At 34.5% G+C, this 18,490-nt stretch overlaps 3 protein-coding genes across 5 annotated transcripts; 1 reads left to right on the plus strand and 2 right to left on the minus strand.

Annotated features, from left to right (window-relative positions):
* Nucleotides 1–689: 689 nt before the first annotated feature.
* Nucleotides 690–5,581, minus strand: LOC143921080 (uncharacterized). 2 transcript variants are annotated; one of them, XM_077444204.1, is made up of 2 exons: nt 5,334–5,581; nt 690–3,541 (listed from the first exon to the last, which is right to left on the minus strand). In XM_077444204.1, the coding sequence occupies exons 1-2, from the start codon at nt 5,454–5,456 to the stop codon at nt 1,598–1,600; spliced, it is 2,067 nt and encodes a 688-aa protein (XP_077300330.1). In that variant the 5' UTR covers nt 5,457–5,581; the 3' UTR covers nt 690–1,597. The 2 variants fall into 2 exon arrangements, with proteins under 2 accessions (XP_077300330.1, XP_077300331.1); XM_077444205.1 differs by lacking the exon at nt 5,334–5,581 and adding an exon at nt 5,068–5,126 and having other exon boundaries at nt 696–3,541.
* Nucleotides 5,582–8,183: 2,602 nt separating this feature from the next.
* On the minus strand, nt 8,184–14,301 carry LOC143921512 (uncharacterized). Of its 2 annotated transcripts, none has more exons than XM_077444839.1 (2): nt 14,056–14,301; nt 8,184–10,783 (listed from the first exon to the last, which is right to left on the minus strand). In XM_077444839.1, exon 2 carries the CDS (start codon nt 10,547–10,549, stop codon nt 8,798–8,800), a length of 1,752 nt encoding a protein of 583 aa, XP_077300965.1. In that variant the 5' UTR covers nt 10,550–10,783; nt 14,056–14,301; the 3' UTR covers nt 8,184–8,797. The 2 variants fall into 2 exon arrangements, with proteins under 2 accessions (XP_077300965.1, XP_077300964.1); XM_077444838.1 differs by having other exon boundaries at nt 13,529–14,265.
* A 393-nt stretch (nt 14,302–14,694) lies between these two features.
* LOC143921232 (uncharacterized) lies at nt 14,695–18,134 on the plus strand. The gene is made up of 2 exons (XM_077444441.1): nt 14,695–14,900; nt 16,699–18,134. The coding sequence occupies exons 1-2, from the start codon at nt 14,769–14,771 to the stop codon at nt 18,100–18,102; spliced, it is 1,536 nt and encodes a 511-aa protein (XP_077300567.1). The 5' UTR covers nt 14,695–14,768; the 3' UTR covers nt 18,103–18,134.
* Nucleotides 18,135–18,490: the final 356 nt, after the last annotated feature.

Consider the following 18,490-nt stretch of genomic DNA (forward strand, 5'->3'; position numbering starts at 1 on the left):
CCTTCGTCGTCTGTGGTCTGGTCTCTGCTGATGGCTGCTCTGCTCTCTGTCTCCCTCTCTCATACCGTTTGCGTGTGTAAGCTCGATGTGTAAAGTAGGAAAAAGGGCGGGAGATTATATGTTATCAAAAACAGGTCGTAAAGCTGTATATGATAAACTGTATTTTAAGTTGAATGTACAGAGAACAAGCAGGGGGGAAGGGGGGGAGTTCGAATACAAATAGTAGCACGTGTTGTGCGGCTGAGGTTATGCACCAAGCACGCGTGTCCGAGTTGTCTGCCTTCGGGACGAAGGCAGACCAGGCTACCTTAATAGGCGTTAATTGGAGCTGGTCTCCAAGTATCGTCAAACATCACCAGTTTCCAACTGGTGATTCGGGATCGAGGAAACGAGCCGCGAGTAATGTTGGCGCGGAAATGTGTGCGCTGACCAGGGCGGCCAGCACCAAAAAACATCGGCCAGATCGTGGGTCGTAAGGCCACGAAAGCCGACCATCAGACAATTGGTCTGAACACTATCTTCCACATACTTAAGTATATGTATGTACACCACAAATAACTAACACTATTATATAACGGCTGAAGACATGATATCATATGTACTAAATCTCGCTAGTACGCCATTTTCTCAAAGAACAGTAGGTGTAAGTGATGGCAGCATATAAATATTAATAAAAAAAAAACACTTTTGGTTGGTCAAAACTTTATTAAAATTATTCCAGTAGTTATAGATTTTGAAATGATTAAGTACTTATTTGTAACAAAATTTCTGTAAAAAGATTCATATATTCGGAGTTACTTTTTATAAACTACTCTACAGCCGTTTTTAACATGGTATGAGATTTAATGTGTCTAATGAGAGAAACATTTCGATGGATGATTTAAAACAAATGCCACATTTATATGGTTTGTCCCGGAGCAGGTAAACTCAGTAGCGCTAACTCGGGAATGATAAACTGAAAGATGGTATATTCAGAAACGACCAAACTCATAATAATTAAAAATACGTATGTTACGAAAAAATCTGCTCTGAATACACGCGCTTGTCACTTCTTCGCTGATCAAAAGCATAATCGAGAGTATACTGTACTTGCTTTGAAATCTCACACATCGTACACAAAATTTATCTAACGTGTGAATAACGTACACAAATTAAGAAAGAAAATCATTATTTAAAAGTATTCATCACATTCTACATTCTTAAGGGAAGGTAAATAAAAAGTAAAAAAAAATTAAATTCATTTGAACTTATGTATTTCCATTGACGAAGACATAATAAAGTAGCTGATCGCAAAATATTAAAGAAGGTTAATTAAAATTCGGTTAAATATTATAAATAATTTGGTGGTACATCCTGCAGTTAAAATATATATTAAAAAATAAACGAACTCTATTTTAAAAATAAAATATTTATGTATGTATACTATATTTATTTGATACATTAATTTTCTTCTAATTAACTACAATGTAAAATAACTCTAAACGAAACATGTCAATAATTTTCGTTTCAAAATCATTTATGTTGCCATCATTCACTTTGCCGTATTTGAATATGCCATCGCTGAGTATGGGTTTACCGTTTCGGACTTTGTCGTCATCTAGTCTTTGTCGGCAACGCCGAGTTTACTTGTACCCGGTTTTTCCCCAGTATGAGTATGAGTTCTTTTGTGTTCCATTAGGCGGGGTTTTTGAGGAAACGATTTTAAGCAAATGTCACAATTATATGATTTCAACTGAGTATGAGTTTTTATGTGTTCAACGAGATAATCTTTTTGAGCGAATGATTTAAAACAAATTCCACATTGATAAGGTTTTTCCTCAGAATGAGTCCTTTCGTGTATCGTGAGGGTGGATTTTTGAACGAACGATTTTGAACAAATTTTACAATTATATGGTTTCAACCCAGTATGAGTTTTAATGTGTTCAACAAGATAACCTTTTAGTCCAAATGATTTCAAACAAATTCCACATTGATATGGTTTTTCCTCAGAATGCGTTCTTTTATGTTTTGTAAGGATGGCATTTTGAGAAAACGATTTCGAACAAATGTCACATTTGTATGGTTTTATTCCTGTATGATTTATAATGTGTGTTACAAGGACAGATTTTTTGGAGAATGATTTTGAACAAATATCACATGTGTATAGTTTTTCCCCAGTATGAATTTTTTTGTGTATCGTAAGTATTGACTTTTGAGAAAAAGATTTTGAATACATGTCACATATGTACGGTTTTATTCCAGTGTGATTTGTTATATGTATTAAAAAGGCAGATTTTTCAGAGAATGACTTTGAACAAAATTCACATGGGTATTGCTTTTCCACAGCATGAGTTTTTTTATGTTTTATAAGGCTGGATTTTCGAGTAAACGATTTTAAACAAATGTCGCATTTATTTGATTTTATCCCACTGTGAATTAATTTGTGTTCTACAAAATGGACTTTTCGAGCGAATGATTTTGAACAAATTTCACATTTGTACGGTTTTAATCCATTATGAATAATAATGTGTCTAATAAGACTATTTCTTTGAGCAAAAGATTTACAGCAAATATCACATTGATACAGTTTTTCCCCGGTATGAGTTGTTTTATGTATCTTAAGTTTTGATTTTTTAATAAACGATTTCGAACAAATGTCACATTTGTATGGTTTTATTCCTGTATGATTTATAATGTGTGTTACAAGGGCAGATTTTTTGGAGAATGTTTTTGAACAAATGTCACATGGGTATAGATTTACCCTAGTGTGAATTCTTTTATGCTTCGTAAGTATTGACTTTTGAGAAAAAGATTTTGAACAAATGTCACATTTGTATGGTTTTATTTTAGTATGATTTGTTATATGTATTAAAAAGGCAGATTTTTCAGAGAACGACTTTGAACAAATTTCACATGGGTATTGCTTTTCCACGGCATGAGTTTTTTTATGTTTTATAAGGGTGGATTTTCGAGTAAACGATTTTAAGCAAATGTCACATTTATTTAATTTTATCCCACTGTGAATAAATTTGTGTTCCATTAAATGGAATTTTCGAGCGAATGATTTTGAACATATCTCACAAATATATGGTTTCAATCCAGTATGAGTTTTAACGTCTTCAACGAGATAATCTTTTTGAGCGAATGATTTAAAACAAATTTCACGTTTCATGTGCCTCATAAGACTATTTCTTTGACCAAAAGATTTACAACAAATATCACATTGATACAGTTTTTCGCCGGTATGAGTTATTTCATGTATCTTAAGTTTTGATTTTTGAGTAAACGATTTTGAACAAATGTCACATTTATATAACTTTTCTTTCATCAGATCTTTAGCAGGGATGTTGTTAACGTTTGGTGGCGAATTAAAATCAGGCTCATTTTCCCATATTAAATCTTCCAATAGAACTTCTTCTGTCTTGATATTTAGATGCCTGTTTAGCTTCAGTTTCGAAATTTCATCATTTCGAAGACAAACTTTTCGAAAACTGATGAGCAATTCCAGATTGTTGTTACAAGAACGGCAAATCGTATCTGGCAATTCGTCGTCTTCCTTGATCTGCGAATGCAAAAAGGTTTATATTAGAATGAATTCGGATGGCAATAGGTTGAGGTGAGAATTTTTTTCAAATTCCAAGCCGTGTTATTTAACCTGACTGTTCAAATAAACTTAAAAATTCTAGTTTTAATAAGGACAGGAGCCATGATTAAAACTTTTCTAGAAACGCATTAAATATAAAATTCATAACAAAATATGTACAGTAAATTTCTCCATTGCAAGCTGCTTTAAAAACTTATTTCACTTCAGTATGTAAACTTAATCGGAAACAAACAGTGCTTTGCGATCTTACGTGAAACTGCACGAAATTAAAAGGTTTTTTCATGCAGTGTTTTCTTAAACCACGCGAAATAATTTTCAAGAATTGATCGATTTTATTTTATTTAAAAAAATTATGTACATACATACATATATTCAATTTGGATCCTTTTCGAATTGCTAGTTTGATTGTTCTATTAAATAAACAATATTGTTACTATATGATTAAAAGCACACCAAAAGTGATTTTACCCATGAAAATAATGAAATAATTGGGCAAATTACTAATAGCTACGACGAAGCAAATGATGTTATTGAGGAAAGCATCGAAGGAGAAATTTCATATACGTACATTTTATTTTATTTTACATATGTAGATATATATACCAGGAAGACTCCAATGCGCCTACCTGGACAATTAATTACAAACAATGCAGCATTTTATTATACATTTAATCACTATATTTCCAGAAGCTGAAGAACACGAAATAACAATTAATTAATTAATTACGGAATTAATCCATTGAGACATCCATGTATTTAGATTTATTAATATACACACAATAAATACAGAAGATTTGTGACAACAGGAAACATTTCAGAGGAACCGTTTCAACAATGATCAGATAAAATTGGCAAATTCCGATAAGAAACGATCGATTTGGAGTCACAAATACCCCCAAATCTAACCAGCAGTATGGCGATTAGATAACTTGGTGCTAAACATTCACGCTACCACTAAGCCATGTTTTAAAATATGTTACAAAAATGACTTTTAACGTATTCATCTTTTTCATGTGCCTTGACCTTCCCAAAAGTCGGCAACTAGATTTAAATATAAACTTATCTAATAACATATATGTTTACTTTAATAATTTTATTTTACATGTTTGTCATTAATTGTATATTTGTATTTTTTTGTTTGTTTAATGTTAAATTTGATTGATGTCTAAAATATAAAATAATAATAATAAATTTTGCTTAATTTCATATGCGCTTCGCGGCATATGAAAAGCTGCTTTTAAATTTCATTTAAATTTTATTTCGATATACTGTAATATAATATATAATTTGGGTTAAACCGGAGACTTTTGAGTTATGTGTGTTCGTGTAAAGAAGTATTGCCAGTGCAGAGGAATATTTATTGGTTGACAGTGCGCAATTATTTAACGTACCTTTACAATATTTAGAATTTTAAACAATCGTATTCAGTACACATTATTAAAATTTAAAAGACATTTATCGATAGAATTATTACGTCTACCAACCACTTTTTTGAGTTGCTCCGCTCCGACACTTAGGCCTATTGCTCACTGTCGACAAGTGCGCAATATGCCTAAGTAACTCAAAAAAGTGAAACTCAAGTATTATTATTATAAAAATATGGTCTGACTCCACGTTTGTGGCTTTGTTATTCTAATATTATCGATTCCTTGTATATTGTCAAATTGAGGAGATCGTTAACATACATTTGTTTGGCTTTATCTTAAGCATATTAATCAGATTCACGAGTAAAGTGTAAAGGGTGAACGACCTGCAGCTGACAGCAGGAGGAAATGCGTCGCGCCAAATGTAGACGAGGATTTCCGTGGATGGAGACGAAAGCCTCGGCTGGACCAGAAGACAAGCAAAGTCTGCACTGCATTGGAAACTCCATTGAGGCAATTGCGCGAAAGATCAGTGACAAACTATCAAATATCAAATTGGCGTTCGTTAGAATTCAGCCTCTAGTGATATTTGGTCGAAAGCACACCCATTTTCAAGCTATAGCTCAAAAAGACTAACACACAAGTCGTCATGGTTCGGTGATTATTCCGCACTCTTTACTTAGGGCTTCAGCTAGGGCTGCCAGATGGTATCCAAAAGGAGGACATGTCCTCCTTACCTCCTAGATATTACAAACATCGTATTAATACTGTTACGTACGCCGCGGATTGAGCGAATTGTACTTAGACCAACGGATATCTGTTATCGGTTAACTAAATGCATGCACTTACTTCCAAAGATTATATCTGGACTCTAAGTGCATTTAGGCTAAACAATGACCGTTATTAGTTATTTCTCAGAATCGGTACGGGAAGACCCAATTTCTTGGAAATACATATCCGAATACGTGACTATACAACAGGTAAACAGATTAGGCGTCCTGAGAGATCTACCCTTTTATAAGGCGGTACGTAGGCGATATAATTCATTCTGGACTTAGCCGTGACACTGCGTGTATCTCCTGAATCATCAATAAATGCTGTGATACGACTGTTGGTCTTTTACTTGGATCCTCCACCCACCCCTACGCAACAATACTATGGGGGATGAACGAATGAGACGTATATAAAAACCAATTGTTGCTAAATATGTATTTTTTTATTTTTTCTGCACACACATACCAGGAAGACCTTACAGACAACCCCAATGCGCCTTCTTGGCCAATTACAAATATTGCAGCATTTTTTATTAATTATACAAGTCACTGAAAAACTCGCAAATCAATGAGACATCTATGAAATTGTACACAAACTTATTTATTGCACATTAATCAAACACAAATATTGGTGACATATTGTATATAGAAAGGATTTTTAGCCAATTTTTACCGGGGACCGTTTCAACAATGAAATCAGAGAAAATTGGCAAACTCTGATAGGAAACGATCAACCTGGAGTCACAAATCCAGGTCTGACCAGCAGCATACTCTGAAAAATTCATTTTTCACTCGAGAAATGCTATGAATTCTAATCAAATATATTATTTGATTAGAATTTATAGCATTTCAAATGACATGCATGTTCCTAATTGCCAAATTTCCCCTTGTGAAGCTTCAAATGATAACCCTGTCGTAAGTGAACGGTGTTGTGTCGTTCCAATATTTTTTTTGGAACGCGTAGCCTAAAAATTCTTATTTTAAATACACACATTACATTATTCGATTTACATTACTGTTTGAATTTAAGGTGCCCATCTGCCTTGTGACCTTCTTTGCACCCTTTTATGTTTTCTCAGGTATTATTCGTGCACTTGTTTGTGGCAATAGTATATTACTAGTGGTGTGCCCGACGAAATATCTTGTTTTCGAGGGCTATAATGGAGACCCTCGGATTAGACCGAGTAGTAGCATCTCTGACATTTCTCAGAATCGTAGCGCCTTAGGGAATTGTTACTAATCAGCGGGAGACTGTAATCTCCGTTTTTTACCGATGCTTTCCAACTGCGATTTCCGTGGCAGGAGTAGGTAACTGAGCTTTTTTATACAATAACATTTTTAAAAAATGAAAAAAAAATTCCATCAATACACCCCGGACGAATATGGGAGCTGGTCTCCAAGTATCGTCAAACGTCAACAGTCTCTAACTGGTGATTCGGGATCGAGGAAACGAGCCGCGAGTTATGTCTACGCGGCGACGGTTGGCGCGGAAATGTGTGCGCCGACCAGGGCGGCCAGCACCAAAAAACATCGGCCAGATCTATTTTAAGTTGAATGTACAGAGAACAAGCAGGGGGGAAGGGGGGGAGTTCGAATACAAATAGTAGCACGTGTTGTGCGGCTGAGGTTATGCACCAAGCACGCGTCTCTGAGTTGTCTGCCTTCGGGACGAAGGCAGACCAGGCTACCTCAATAGGCGTTAATTGGAGCTGGTCTCCAAGTATCGTCAAACATCACCAGTTTCCAACTGGTGATTCGGGATCGAGGAAACGAGCCGCGAGTAATGTTGGCGCGGAAATGTGTGCGCTGACCAGGGCGGCCAGCACCAAAAAACATCGGCCAGATCATGGGTCGTAAGGTCACGAAAGCCGACCATCAGACAATTGGTCTGAACATTATCTTCCACGTACCAAAGTATATGTATGTACACCACAAATAACTAACACTATTATATAACGGCTGAAGGTATGATATTGTTGCGTAGGGGGTGGGTGGAGGATCCAAGTAAAAGGCCAACAGTCGTTTCACAGCATTTATTGATGATTAAGGAGATACACGCACTGACAGTGCTCAGTCCAGAATGACCTGATATCGCCTACGTACCGCCTTATAAGGGGTAGATCTCTCAGGACGTCTAATCTGTTTACCTACTGTATAGTCACGTATTCCCACGGTATGAGAAGTGCAATCATTGTTTAGCTTTCTTGCACTTAGCTTGTCGCTAATTCTTAAAACCACTTATACCAGTCGCACGGTATGCATTTAGTTAATCCGTTAACAGATATCCGTTACAGATAATCCTTGAACGGTCACACAGTCTCTGGGATTGTATTCGCTTAATCCGCGGCGTACGTAACAATATCATATGTACTAAATCTCGCTAGTACGCCATTTTCTCAAAGAACAGTAGGTGTAAGTGATGGCAGCATATAAATAATAATAATAAAAAAAAACTTTTGGTTGGTCAAAACAACTTTATTAAAATTATTCCAGTAGTTGTAGATTTTGAAATGATACATTAAGTACTTATTTGTAACATAATTTCTGTAAAAAAAATCAGATATGCGGAGTTACTTTTTATATACTACGGCCCTGTTTTTAACATGGCATGAGATTTAATGTGTCTAATGAGAGAAACATTTCGATGGATGATTTAAAACAAATGCCACATTTATATGGAATAAAGCACACAAATTAAAAAAGAAAATCTTTATTTAAAGGTATTCATCACATTTTACATTCTTAAGGGTAGGTCATTAAAAAGTGAAAAAAAATCTGATCGCAAAATATTAAATGAGGTTAATTAAAAATCGGTTAAATATTATAGATAATCGTCATGGTAGATCCTGCAGTTAAAACATATTTAAAAAAATAAACGAATTATATTTTAAAATTAAAAAACATATGTAAAAAATATTTTCTTCTAACTAACTACAATGTTCTTAAAAAACCATATTTCCATTATTAAATCTAAAATAACTCTAAACGAAACATGTCAATTATTTTTGGTTCAAAATCATTTATGTTGCCATCTTTCACTTTGCCGTATTTGAATATGCCATCGCTGAGTATGCCATTTATGGGTTTACCGTCTCGGACTTTGTCGTCATCGAGTATGCATCACCGAGTTTACTCGTACCCGGTTTTTCCCCAGTATGAGTTCTTTTGTGTTCCATTAGACGGGGTTTCTGAGCAAACGATTTTAAGCAAACGTCACAATTAAATGGTTTTTCCCCAGTATGAGTTCGTTTGTGTACCATTAGGTGGGGTTTTTGAGCAAACGATTTTAAACAAATGTCACAATTAAATGGTTTTTCCCCAGTATGAGTTCGTTTGTGTACTATAAGGCGGGGTTTTTGAGCAAACGATTTAAAGCAAATGTCACAATTATATGGTTTTTCCCCAGTATGAGTTCTTTTATGTATCGTGAGGGTGGATTTTTGAACAAACGATTTTAAACAAATGTTACAATTATATGGTTTCAACCCAGTATGAGTTTTAATGTGTTCAACGAGATAACCTTTTAAACCAAATGATTTCAAACAAATTCCACATTGATACGGTTTTTCCCCAGTATGTGCTCTTTTGTGTACCATGAGGCGGGAATTTTGAGCAAATGATTTTGAACAAATGTCACATTTATATGGTTTTTCCTCAGAATGAGTTGTTTTATGTTTTGTAAGGTTGGAATTTTGAGAAAACGATTTTGAACAAATATCACATTTGTATGGTTTTATTCCAGTATGATTTGTTATATGTATTACAAGAGCAGATTTTTCAGAGAATGATTTTGAACAAATGTCACATTTGTATGGTTTTATTCCAGTATGATTTGTCATGTGTGTTGCAAGGGCAGATTTTCTAGAGAATGATTTTGAACAAATCTCACATGGGTATGGTTTTTCCCCAGTATGAATTCTTTTATGTATAGTAAGTTTTGATTTTTGAGAAAAAGATTTTGAACAAATGTCACATTTGTATGGTTTTATTCCAGTATGATTTGATATATGTATTAAAAAGGCAGATTTTTCAGAGAACGATTTTGAACAAAATTCACATGGGTATTGCTTTTCCACAGCATGAGTTTTTTTATGTTTTATAAGGCTGGATTTTTGAGTAAACGATTTTAAACAAATGTCACATTTATTTGATTTTATCCCACTGTGAATTAATTTGTGTTCTACAAAATAGACTTTTCGAGCGAATGATTTTGAACATATATCACAATTATATGGTTTCAACCCACTATGAGTTTTAACGTGTTCAACGAGATAATCTTTTTGAGCGAATGATTTGAAACAAATTTCACATTGATATGGTTTTTCCCCAGTATGAGTAATTTTATGATCCGTGAGGTGGGAATTTCGAGCAAATGATTTAAAACAAATTTCACATTTGTATGGTTTTAATCCAGTATGGATATTAATGTGTCTAATAAGACTATTTCTTTGAGAAAAAGATTTACAGCAAATATCACATTGGTACAGTTTTTCCCCGGTATGAGTTGTTTTATGTATCTTAAGTTTTGATTTTTGAGTAAACGATTTTGAACAAATGTCACATTTGTATGGTTTTATTCCAGTATGGTTTGTAATGTGTATTGTCAGGGCAGACTTTTCAGAGAACGATTTTGAACAAATGTCACATGGGTATGGTTTAGCATGAGTTTTTTTATGTTTTATGAGGCTGGATTTTTGAGTAAAAGATTTTAAGCAAATGTCACATTTGAATTGTTTTAATCCAGTATGAATATTAACGTGTCTCAAAAAATTATTTCTTTGAGCGAAAGTTTTGAAACAAACATCACATTTATACAACTTTTTTTTCATCTGATCATTAGCAGGGATTTTCTTAACGTTTGGTGGCGTATTAACATTAGACTCATTTTCCCATATTAAATCTTCCAGTATAACTTCTTCTGGCTTGATATTTAGACGCTTATTTAGCTTCAGTTTCGAAATTTCATCATTTCGAAGACAAACTTTTCGAAAACTGATGAGCAATTCCAGATTGTTGTTACAAGGACGACATATCGTATCTGGCAATTTGTCGTCTTTCTTGATCTGTAAATGCGAAAGGTTTATATTAGAATTGATTCGGATGGCAATAGGTTAAGGTGAGCATTTTTTTCAAATTCAAAACCGTGTTATTTAACCTGACTGTTCAAATAAACTAAAAAATTCTGGTTATAATAAGGACAGGAGCCACAATTAAAACTTTTCTAGAAACACATTAAATACAAAATTTACAACGAAATATGTATAGTAAATTATTCCATTGCAAGCTGCTTTAAAAATTTATTTCACTTCAGTATGTCAACTTAATCGGAAACAAAGTGTTTTGCGATCTTTCGTGAAACTGCACGAAATTAAAAAGTGATGCAGTTTTTTATTTAACCCCGCGAAATAATTATCAAGAATTGATCGATTTTATTTTATTTAAAAAAATTATGTACATACATATATTCAATTTGGATCCTTTTCAAATTGCTAGTTTGATTGTTTTATTAAATAAACAATATTGTTTCTATATGATTAAAAACACACCGAAAGTGATTTTACCCGTGAAAATAATGAAATAATTGGGCAAATTACTAATAGCTACGACGAAGCAAATGATATTATTGAGGAAAGCATCGAAGGAAAAAATTCAAATACATATATTTTATTTTATTTTACATATGTAGATATATATGTATACCAGGAAGACCCCAATGCGCCTTCCTGGACAATTAATTACAAACAATGCAGCATTTTATTATACATTTAATCACTATATTTCCAGAAGCTGAAGAACACGAAATAACAATTAATTAATTAATTACGAAATTAATCCATTGAGACATCTATGGATTTAGATTTTGTACATAATTTTTACAAATTATACACACAATAAATACAGAAGATTTGTGACAACAGGAAAGATGTTTTTTTGCCAATTTTGAGTAACCATTTCAACAATGATCAGATAAAATTAGCAAACTCTGATAAGAAACGATCGATTTGAGGTCACAAATACCCCCAAATCTAACCAGCAGCATGGAGGACCGAACCAACTGATCACTTAAATAAATAATTTTAAACGTATTCTTCTTTTTCATGTGCCTTGACCACCCAGAAAGTCGGCAACTATATTTCCTAGAAATTTGGAAATCTCTATAAACTTGTTGAATTATTTGATATTTTTATAATTTTATTTTACATGTAGTCATTAGTTGTTTACTTGTATTTTTTGTATGTTAAATTTTAGATTTGACAATTTTAATTAAATTAAAAAAAAATAATGATAAATTGTGTTTAATTTTTTATGCCCTTCAAGGCATATGAAAAACTGCTTTTAAAATTCATTTAAATTTTATTTCGATATAATGTATATAATATCATTTGGGTTAAACCGGAGACTTTTGAGTAATGTGTGTTAGTGTAAAGAAGTATTGCCAGTGCAGAAGAAAACGTCTTGGTAGACAGTGTGTAATTATTTTACGTACCTTTACATTATTAAAATTTAAAAGACATTTATCGATAGAACTATTACGTCTACCAATCACTTTTTTGAGTTGGACCGGACCCTGCAACATGTCGGTCTCTCGGGTAATAAAGCCCGACGATGGTTGATGTCAGTTGACGCCGTTGGGTCTGGTCGCATGGATTTAATGACCTGAACGATCGACATGACGGACCCATCAAAAAAACTCCATACAAAAAAAACATCAACAACCGCACGAGCAATCTACGACATGCCTCTATTGTATGAATGATCAAACTATGAGATAATTTCTCAATGAATTGCTCAATACGAGGTAATTGAACTAAAATTAGATTCAGGTATCATTTATTGCACGTAATAAGTTTGTTAAATCTATCGAGTACAATAAACATTAATTTGAAATAACAACAACATAATAATGGAATTTGCCGGAGATCGAGGAAGGAGAGACGAAATACAATTAGTTGGAGAAAATTAAAAAAAAATGTGGTCTACAAATTATGTGGATAATGTAAATAACAGTGTCCTTGTGTATTTAACAATAGACAGCGGTTTCTTTCGACATGTGCAACACTTGCATAGAGCTGCTGAAATAAATCTTCTGAACAATGATTTCTTAACGGGTCCTGTACTGTATCGTCTTTACACATTGTATCATATTGAAATCTCTAATATATATTATTTTAAATGAACAGGATGTGCCTGTGTCGTGTAAAATTAATATTTGAAATAATAGAGATGTTAAACACCCTAATAAATTACAATAGATAATACTGAACGGTAAGTAAGACTTTTTCGACTTGCTTACGACGACAATAAAGCATGAGTATGTATATTATTTTAAATGGACAGGGTGTGTGGCAGTGTCGTGTAAAATTAACAATTGAAATAATAGAGATGTTGAAAATCCTAATAAATTACAATAGATGCGTATTGTACGTATTACGGTATTGTACGTCTGTATTGTATTATAGTCTCTATAGTGAAAAAACTAGTAGCACTTGCGGCCGTCCCCGAGTTGAAAGGAAGACCGCACCCTCAGATTTTTCAACAACAAAACTCGCCAACAAAGTTGTTCGCGAGTCGAGCGGTGCGACCCGGCCCTAAGTGTCGGAGCGGAGCAACTCAAAAAAGTGAAACTCAAGTATTATTATTATAAAAATATAAAAATATGGTCCGACTCCACATTTGTGGCTTTATTATTCTAATATTATCGATTCCGTGTATATTGTCAAATTGAGGAAATCGCTAACATACATTTGTTTGGCTTTATCTTAAGCATATTAATCAGATTCACGAGTAAAGTGTAAAGGGTGAACGACCTGCAGCTGACAGCAGGACGAAATGCGTTCCGCCAAATGTGGCTGAGGATTTCCATGGATGGAGACGAAAGCCTCGGCTGGACCAGAAGACAAGCAGAGTCTGCACTGCATTGGAAACTCCATTGAGGCAATTGCGATGAGTGACAAACTATGTATGTAATGTCAAATTGGCGTTGGTTGCAATTCACCCTCTAGTGATATTTGGTCTAAATAACAGCCATTTTACAGCTACAGCTATATCTCAAAACGGTAAAGGGACTACTAGTCAAATGTGAGCCTGTCACAGGACAACTGGTCGCTCTAGATCGGTCACTCGTGTTCATCCGTCACGCTAAAACTGACGAGTAATTTGTGACCAGTAATCACCGAACCTTCGTAAATATGTTCGCGACGCGCTCTCTGAAATATCGACGACATCCTCCCAAAGCAATCCGATGGGTACTGCGGGAATTATGGAGGGGCGTGTGGCTTGCCAAAGATTGGAATACGCTGTATTTGCTAGCTCCATCAAATACCGTGGTGGATACCTCTAGTGTAACGCTGAGATTAAAGATGAAGACGATGGCAACGTCCCATTGGCTCCGAAGCTGAGAAACGAAAACGACCTTCTTTTTTACATATAATTACTATTGTAACAAGTGAACATAAATAAAGGATCCTCTTAATGCTAGTACACAATCAGTGTTTTCATAGACCTCCCCGCGGTACATTTACCACCGCGGTGAATTAAGATTTGTGATTTGACATACGAACTGTCAAAATGAAATGAACGCAAAAGCGATTGCCAACCTTGTCGGCGTGGCTAGAGGCTAGAGGCTAGAGGCTAGAGAGCGTCAGATGAGCTGACTCTGATGAGATGCCCGCGAACTCTTCGCGAAGACCACAAACAACGGCCACGAGGGCCTTTGGCTCGAGCATATGTCTAGTCGATAATAATAAAAATTTCGTAAATAAAAAGTATTTGAGAATATTTTTGTTTGTGTGACCAATTTTAAATTTTTGGGTGTGACCAGTTTTAGCGTGACGGATGATCACGAGTGACCGATCCAGAGCGACCAGTTGTCCCGTGACAGGTTCACATTTGACTAGTAATCACCGAACCATTTTGTAATAATAAAAACCATATTGAGCTATAGCTGTTAACTCTGTTCTTTAGACTTAATCTCAGGAAGAGAAGAACTGGAGCAGTTGTCAGTTTGACATTTGGCAGTTAGACATCGGTTTCACGTGGTTTTGCGTAATGGACTTAATGGAGTTTCCAATGCAGTGCAGACTTTGCTTGAGCTCTGATTCAGCCGAGTCTTTCGTCTCCATCTATGAAAACCCTCATCCACATTTGGCGCAACTTATTTCGACCTGCTGTCGGCTGCAGGTCATTTACCGTTTACATTTTCCCCCTGAATCTGATCACGTGTTTAATATACATTTATACAAGCGTATGATATCGCTTTCATGATTTTTTACCGTAACTGTAATGAAGAATTTCTAACATGCCATAAAACGAGTTATGGGAATCCGTACTCTGTGACTTAATATAAATATTGTATTTCGTCAACAATCTTGATAATTATTTCGAACTTTCAAATGACGTTTACGCAAATTTGTAATTGGCTATATGCAGATAAATGTTATATTAATAGAAGTGGCTTTAGGCGTCATATTGTTGTCAAGTGACGATTGTCCACAGACAATCCTAAATAATTTTAGCATCAGTCGTATTTAACGCTTGGTGCTCGACGTATTTTATTTATTTATATATATTTTAGCTATCAAGCTAATTTAAAAATACATCTTAATTATTATACTGTAACGTTACATAGAGAGACGCCCCGTAGACCGGTGACGTCATGGTGACGCCGACCAATGGTGGAGTCGGGCGTTGCGGCCAATGGCTGCACCCGACTCCTTGACCAATGACTATACATGGTTACGTGTCATAACGTGTATGCGCTGAGCGCTGAATATTTATAAGTATGGTGCGCTCTCGAACGGTGGCATTCGGATCCTGACCTCCACCGGACGAGCAGCAATAAAGACTTGGAACCTGCCTGCGTGTTTTCTTGTACCTCGACCTGACTCCACTTACCTCTGAATACTCTTCAATACTTAACTCTAAAATTTATAATTAACTTATATGTACTGTCCCTCACAGAGGTGTCTCTTCGCACCTCGCAGGAATGCATCCATGTTTTTAGCAGACCTGACGCACTCAGGGAGGGCATTATACATGAGCACACCCCTATGAAAAACACCCCCAGCCGTCTTATTCTTTCTTACTCTACTTACAACTAGTTTGTCCTTATTTCTAGTATAAAAACTATGTTTATCTCTATTCCTTATTATATAATCATCAAAATATATGAGTACAATACATAAGTAATAACTTATGATCTAACTTATAAACAAAAGACAATGTACTAATATTTAGACTAATTCTAATACTCATCCATCCTAATTCATCTAACATACTTCCAATACTCTTAAATCTACTCACATTCAAAATAGCTCTCATAGCTTTATTCTGTATTTTTTGCATTTTTTCTAAATCTTGGCCACTAAACAAATTAAGCACAGTGGCACAATAAACCACATGTGGCAAGACAATTGAATTAAACACTAAAATTTTACTTTTTTTACTTAAAATATTTCTTAATCTAAATAATACACCAACTTTTCTAGCCATTTTTTTATTATATAGTCAGCGTGCATTTTAAAATTTAGTATTTTATATTTTCAACTTTTTCAATTAACTTACCATCAATTCTAATTTCATTCAATATATTTTTATTTTTACCATTCAACCACATCATTTTTGTTTTATTCACATTCAACTTTAATTTATTTTCACACAACACTGTATGTCCGATAAAAACTTCTCTGTTTGTTTATATTACTCGCAAGATGAGCAACCATTGGTAAAAATTACACAATGCATTCAAAAACACACAATAAACAACATGGGATACATTTTTATCAGTAAATTGATCCAATTGTATTCTGTGCGTTGTAGCATATTTATAGAGACGTACCGCGTTATATTGAAAATAATTATTTATTCGTAAGGGCCCTTCTATTATTATTACATTTCTCTGGCTATATGTATGTACGGTTGTATGTGTGTACCTGTTTCCATCTGAACTCATTCTCATTTAAACCTTTCTCATTTGCAGTTCAACAAAGGTGACGGATTGCCGGATACGATATGTCGTTCTTGTGACAACAATCTGGAATTGTTCATCAGTTTTCGAAAAGTTTGTGTTCAAAGTGAGAAAATTTCGAAACTGAAACTAAGCGAGCGTGTAGTTATCAAACCGGAAGAAGTTCTACTGGAAGATTTAATATGGGAAAATGAGTCTGATGTTAATACGCCACCAAACGTTAACAACATCCCTGTTAAAGATCGGATGAAGGAAAAGTTATATAAATGTGATATTTGTTTCAAAACTTTCACTCTAAAAGGCAGTCTTATACGACACATTAATAGTCACACTGGATTAAAATCATTCCAATGTGAAATTTGTTTGAAATCGTTTACTCAAAAATCAACACTTACGTTACACAATAGAACTCATACTGGGGAAAAACCATTCCAATGTGATATTTGTTTAAAATCTTTCTCAGTTAAATCTTATCTCACTACGCACACATTAAGTCATTCTGGAATAAAACCACACGAATGTGAAATTTGTTCAAAATCGTTTGCAAAAAAATCTAACCTTGCAAAGCACATATTAACTCATACAGATGAACAACTGTACGAATCTAAAATTTGTTTAAAATCGTTTAGTCAGTCATCCAGTCTTACGAAACACAAAAGAACTCATATTGGGGAAAAACCATTCCAATGTGATGTCTGTTTGAAATCTTTCTCAGAGAAATCTTATCTCACTCAGCACACAATGACTCATACTGGAATAAAACCACACGAATGTGAAATTTGTTCAAAATCGTTTGCAAAAAAATCTAACCTTGCAAAGCACATATTAACTCATACGGGTGAAAAGCCGTACGAATGTAAAATTTGTTTAAAATTGTTTAGTCAGTCATCCAGTCTTACGAAACACAAAAGAACTCATACTGGGGAAAAACCATTCCAATGTGATGTCTGTTTGAAATCTTTCTCAGAGAAATCTTATCTCACTCAGCACACAATGACTCATACTGGAATAAAACCACACGAATGTGAAATTTGTTTAAAATCGTTTAATCAAAAATGTAACCTTGCAAAGCACATATTAACTCATACGGGTGAAAAACCGTACGAATGTAAAATTTGTTTAAAATCGTTTAGTCAGTCATCCAGTCTTACGTTACACAAAAGAACTCATACTGGGGAAAAACCATTCCAATGTGATATTTGTTTAAAATCTTTCTCAGTTAAATATCATCTCACTCAGCACATAATAACTCATATTGGAATAAAATCACACGAATGTGAAATTTGTTCAAAATCGTTTATTCAAAAATATAATCTTGCAAAGCACATATTAACTCATACGGGTGAAAAAACCGTACGAATGAAAAATTTGTTTAAAATCGTTTACTCAAAATTCAAAACTTACGTTACACAATAGAACTCATACTTCAATAAAACCATTCGAATCTTATGTTTGTTTGAAATCTTTCACACGTAAATCTCATCTCACTAAGCACCCAATTTTTTTTTTTTTTTTTGGTGCCATCTTATCGATTTCCGATAAATCATCACCAGCGATATCGTTGCTCTTCAGATCATGTACGGGCACTACGGAATCATCACTCCGTCCCCAAAATTGTGAATTGGGCTTCTGAATCTCTCACATTCAGAACACCAATTCGTGAGGCTTTTTTCGCTTTAAACGCCTCTGCTGGTGAGTTGTGTCTAATAGCTGCAACGCTTCTATGTTAGGGTGACGATGCAGTCTCAACTCGTGCCTCCCGGCGCATTCTCGGATGACTTCTTTTACTTTTTTGATTTTAAGG

Source organism: Arctopsyche grandis, chromosome 13 (genome assembly GCF_051622035.1).
Source record: "Arctopsyche grandis isolate Sample6627 chromosome 13, ASM5162203v2, whole genome shotgun sequence".
NCBI classification, from domain to species: Eukaryota; Metazoa; Arthropoda; class Insecta; order Trichoptera; family Hydropsychidae; genus Arctopsyche; species Arctopsyche grandis.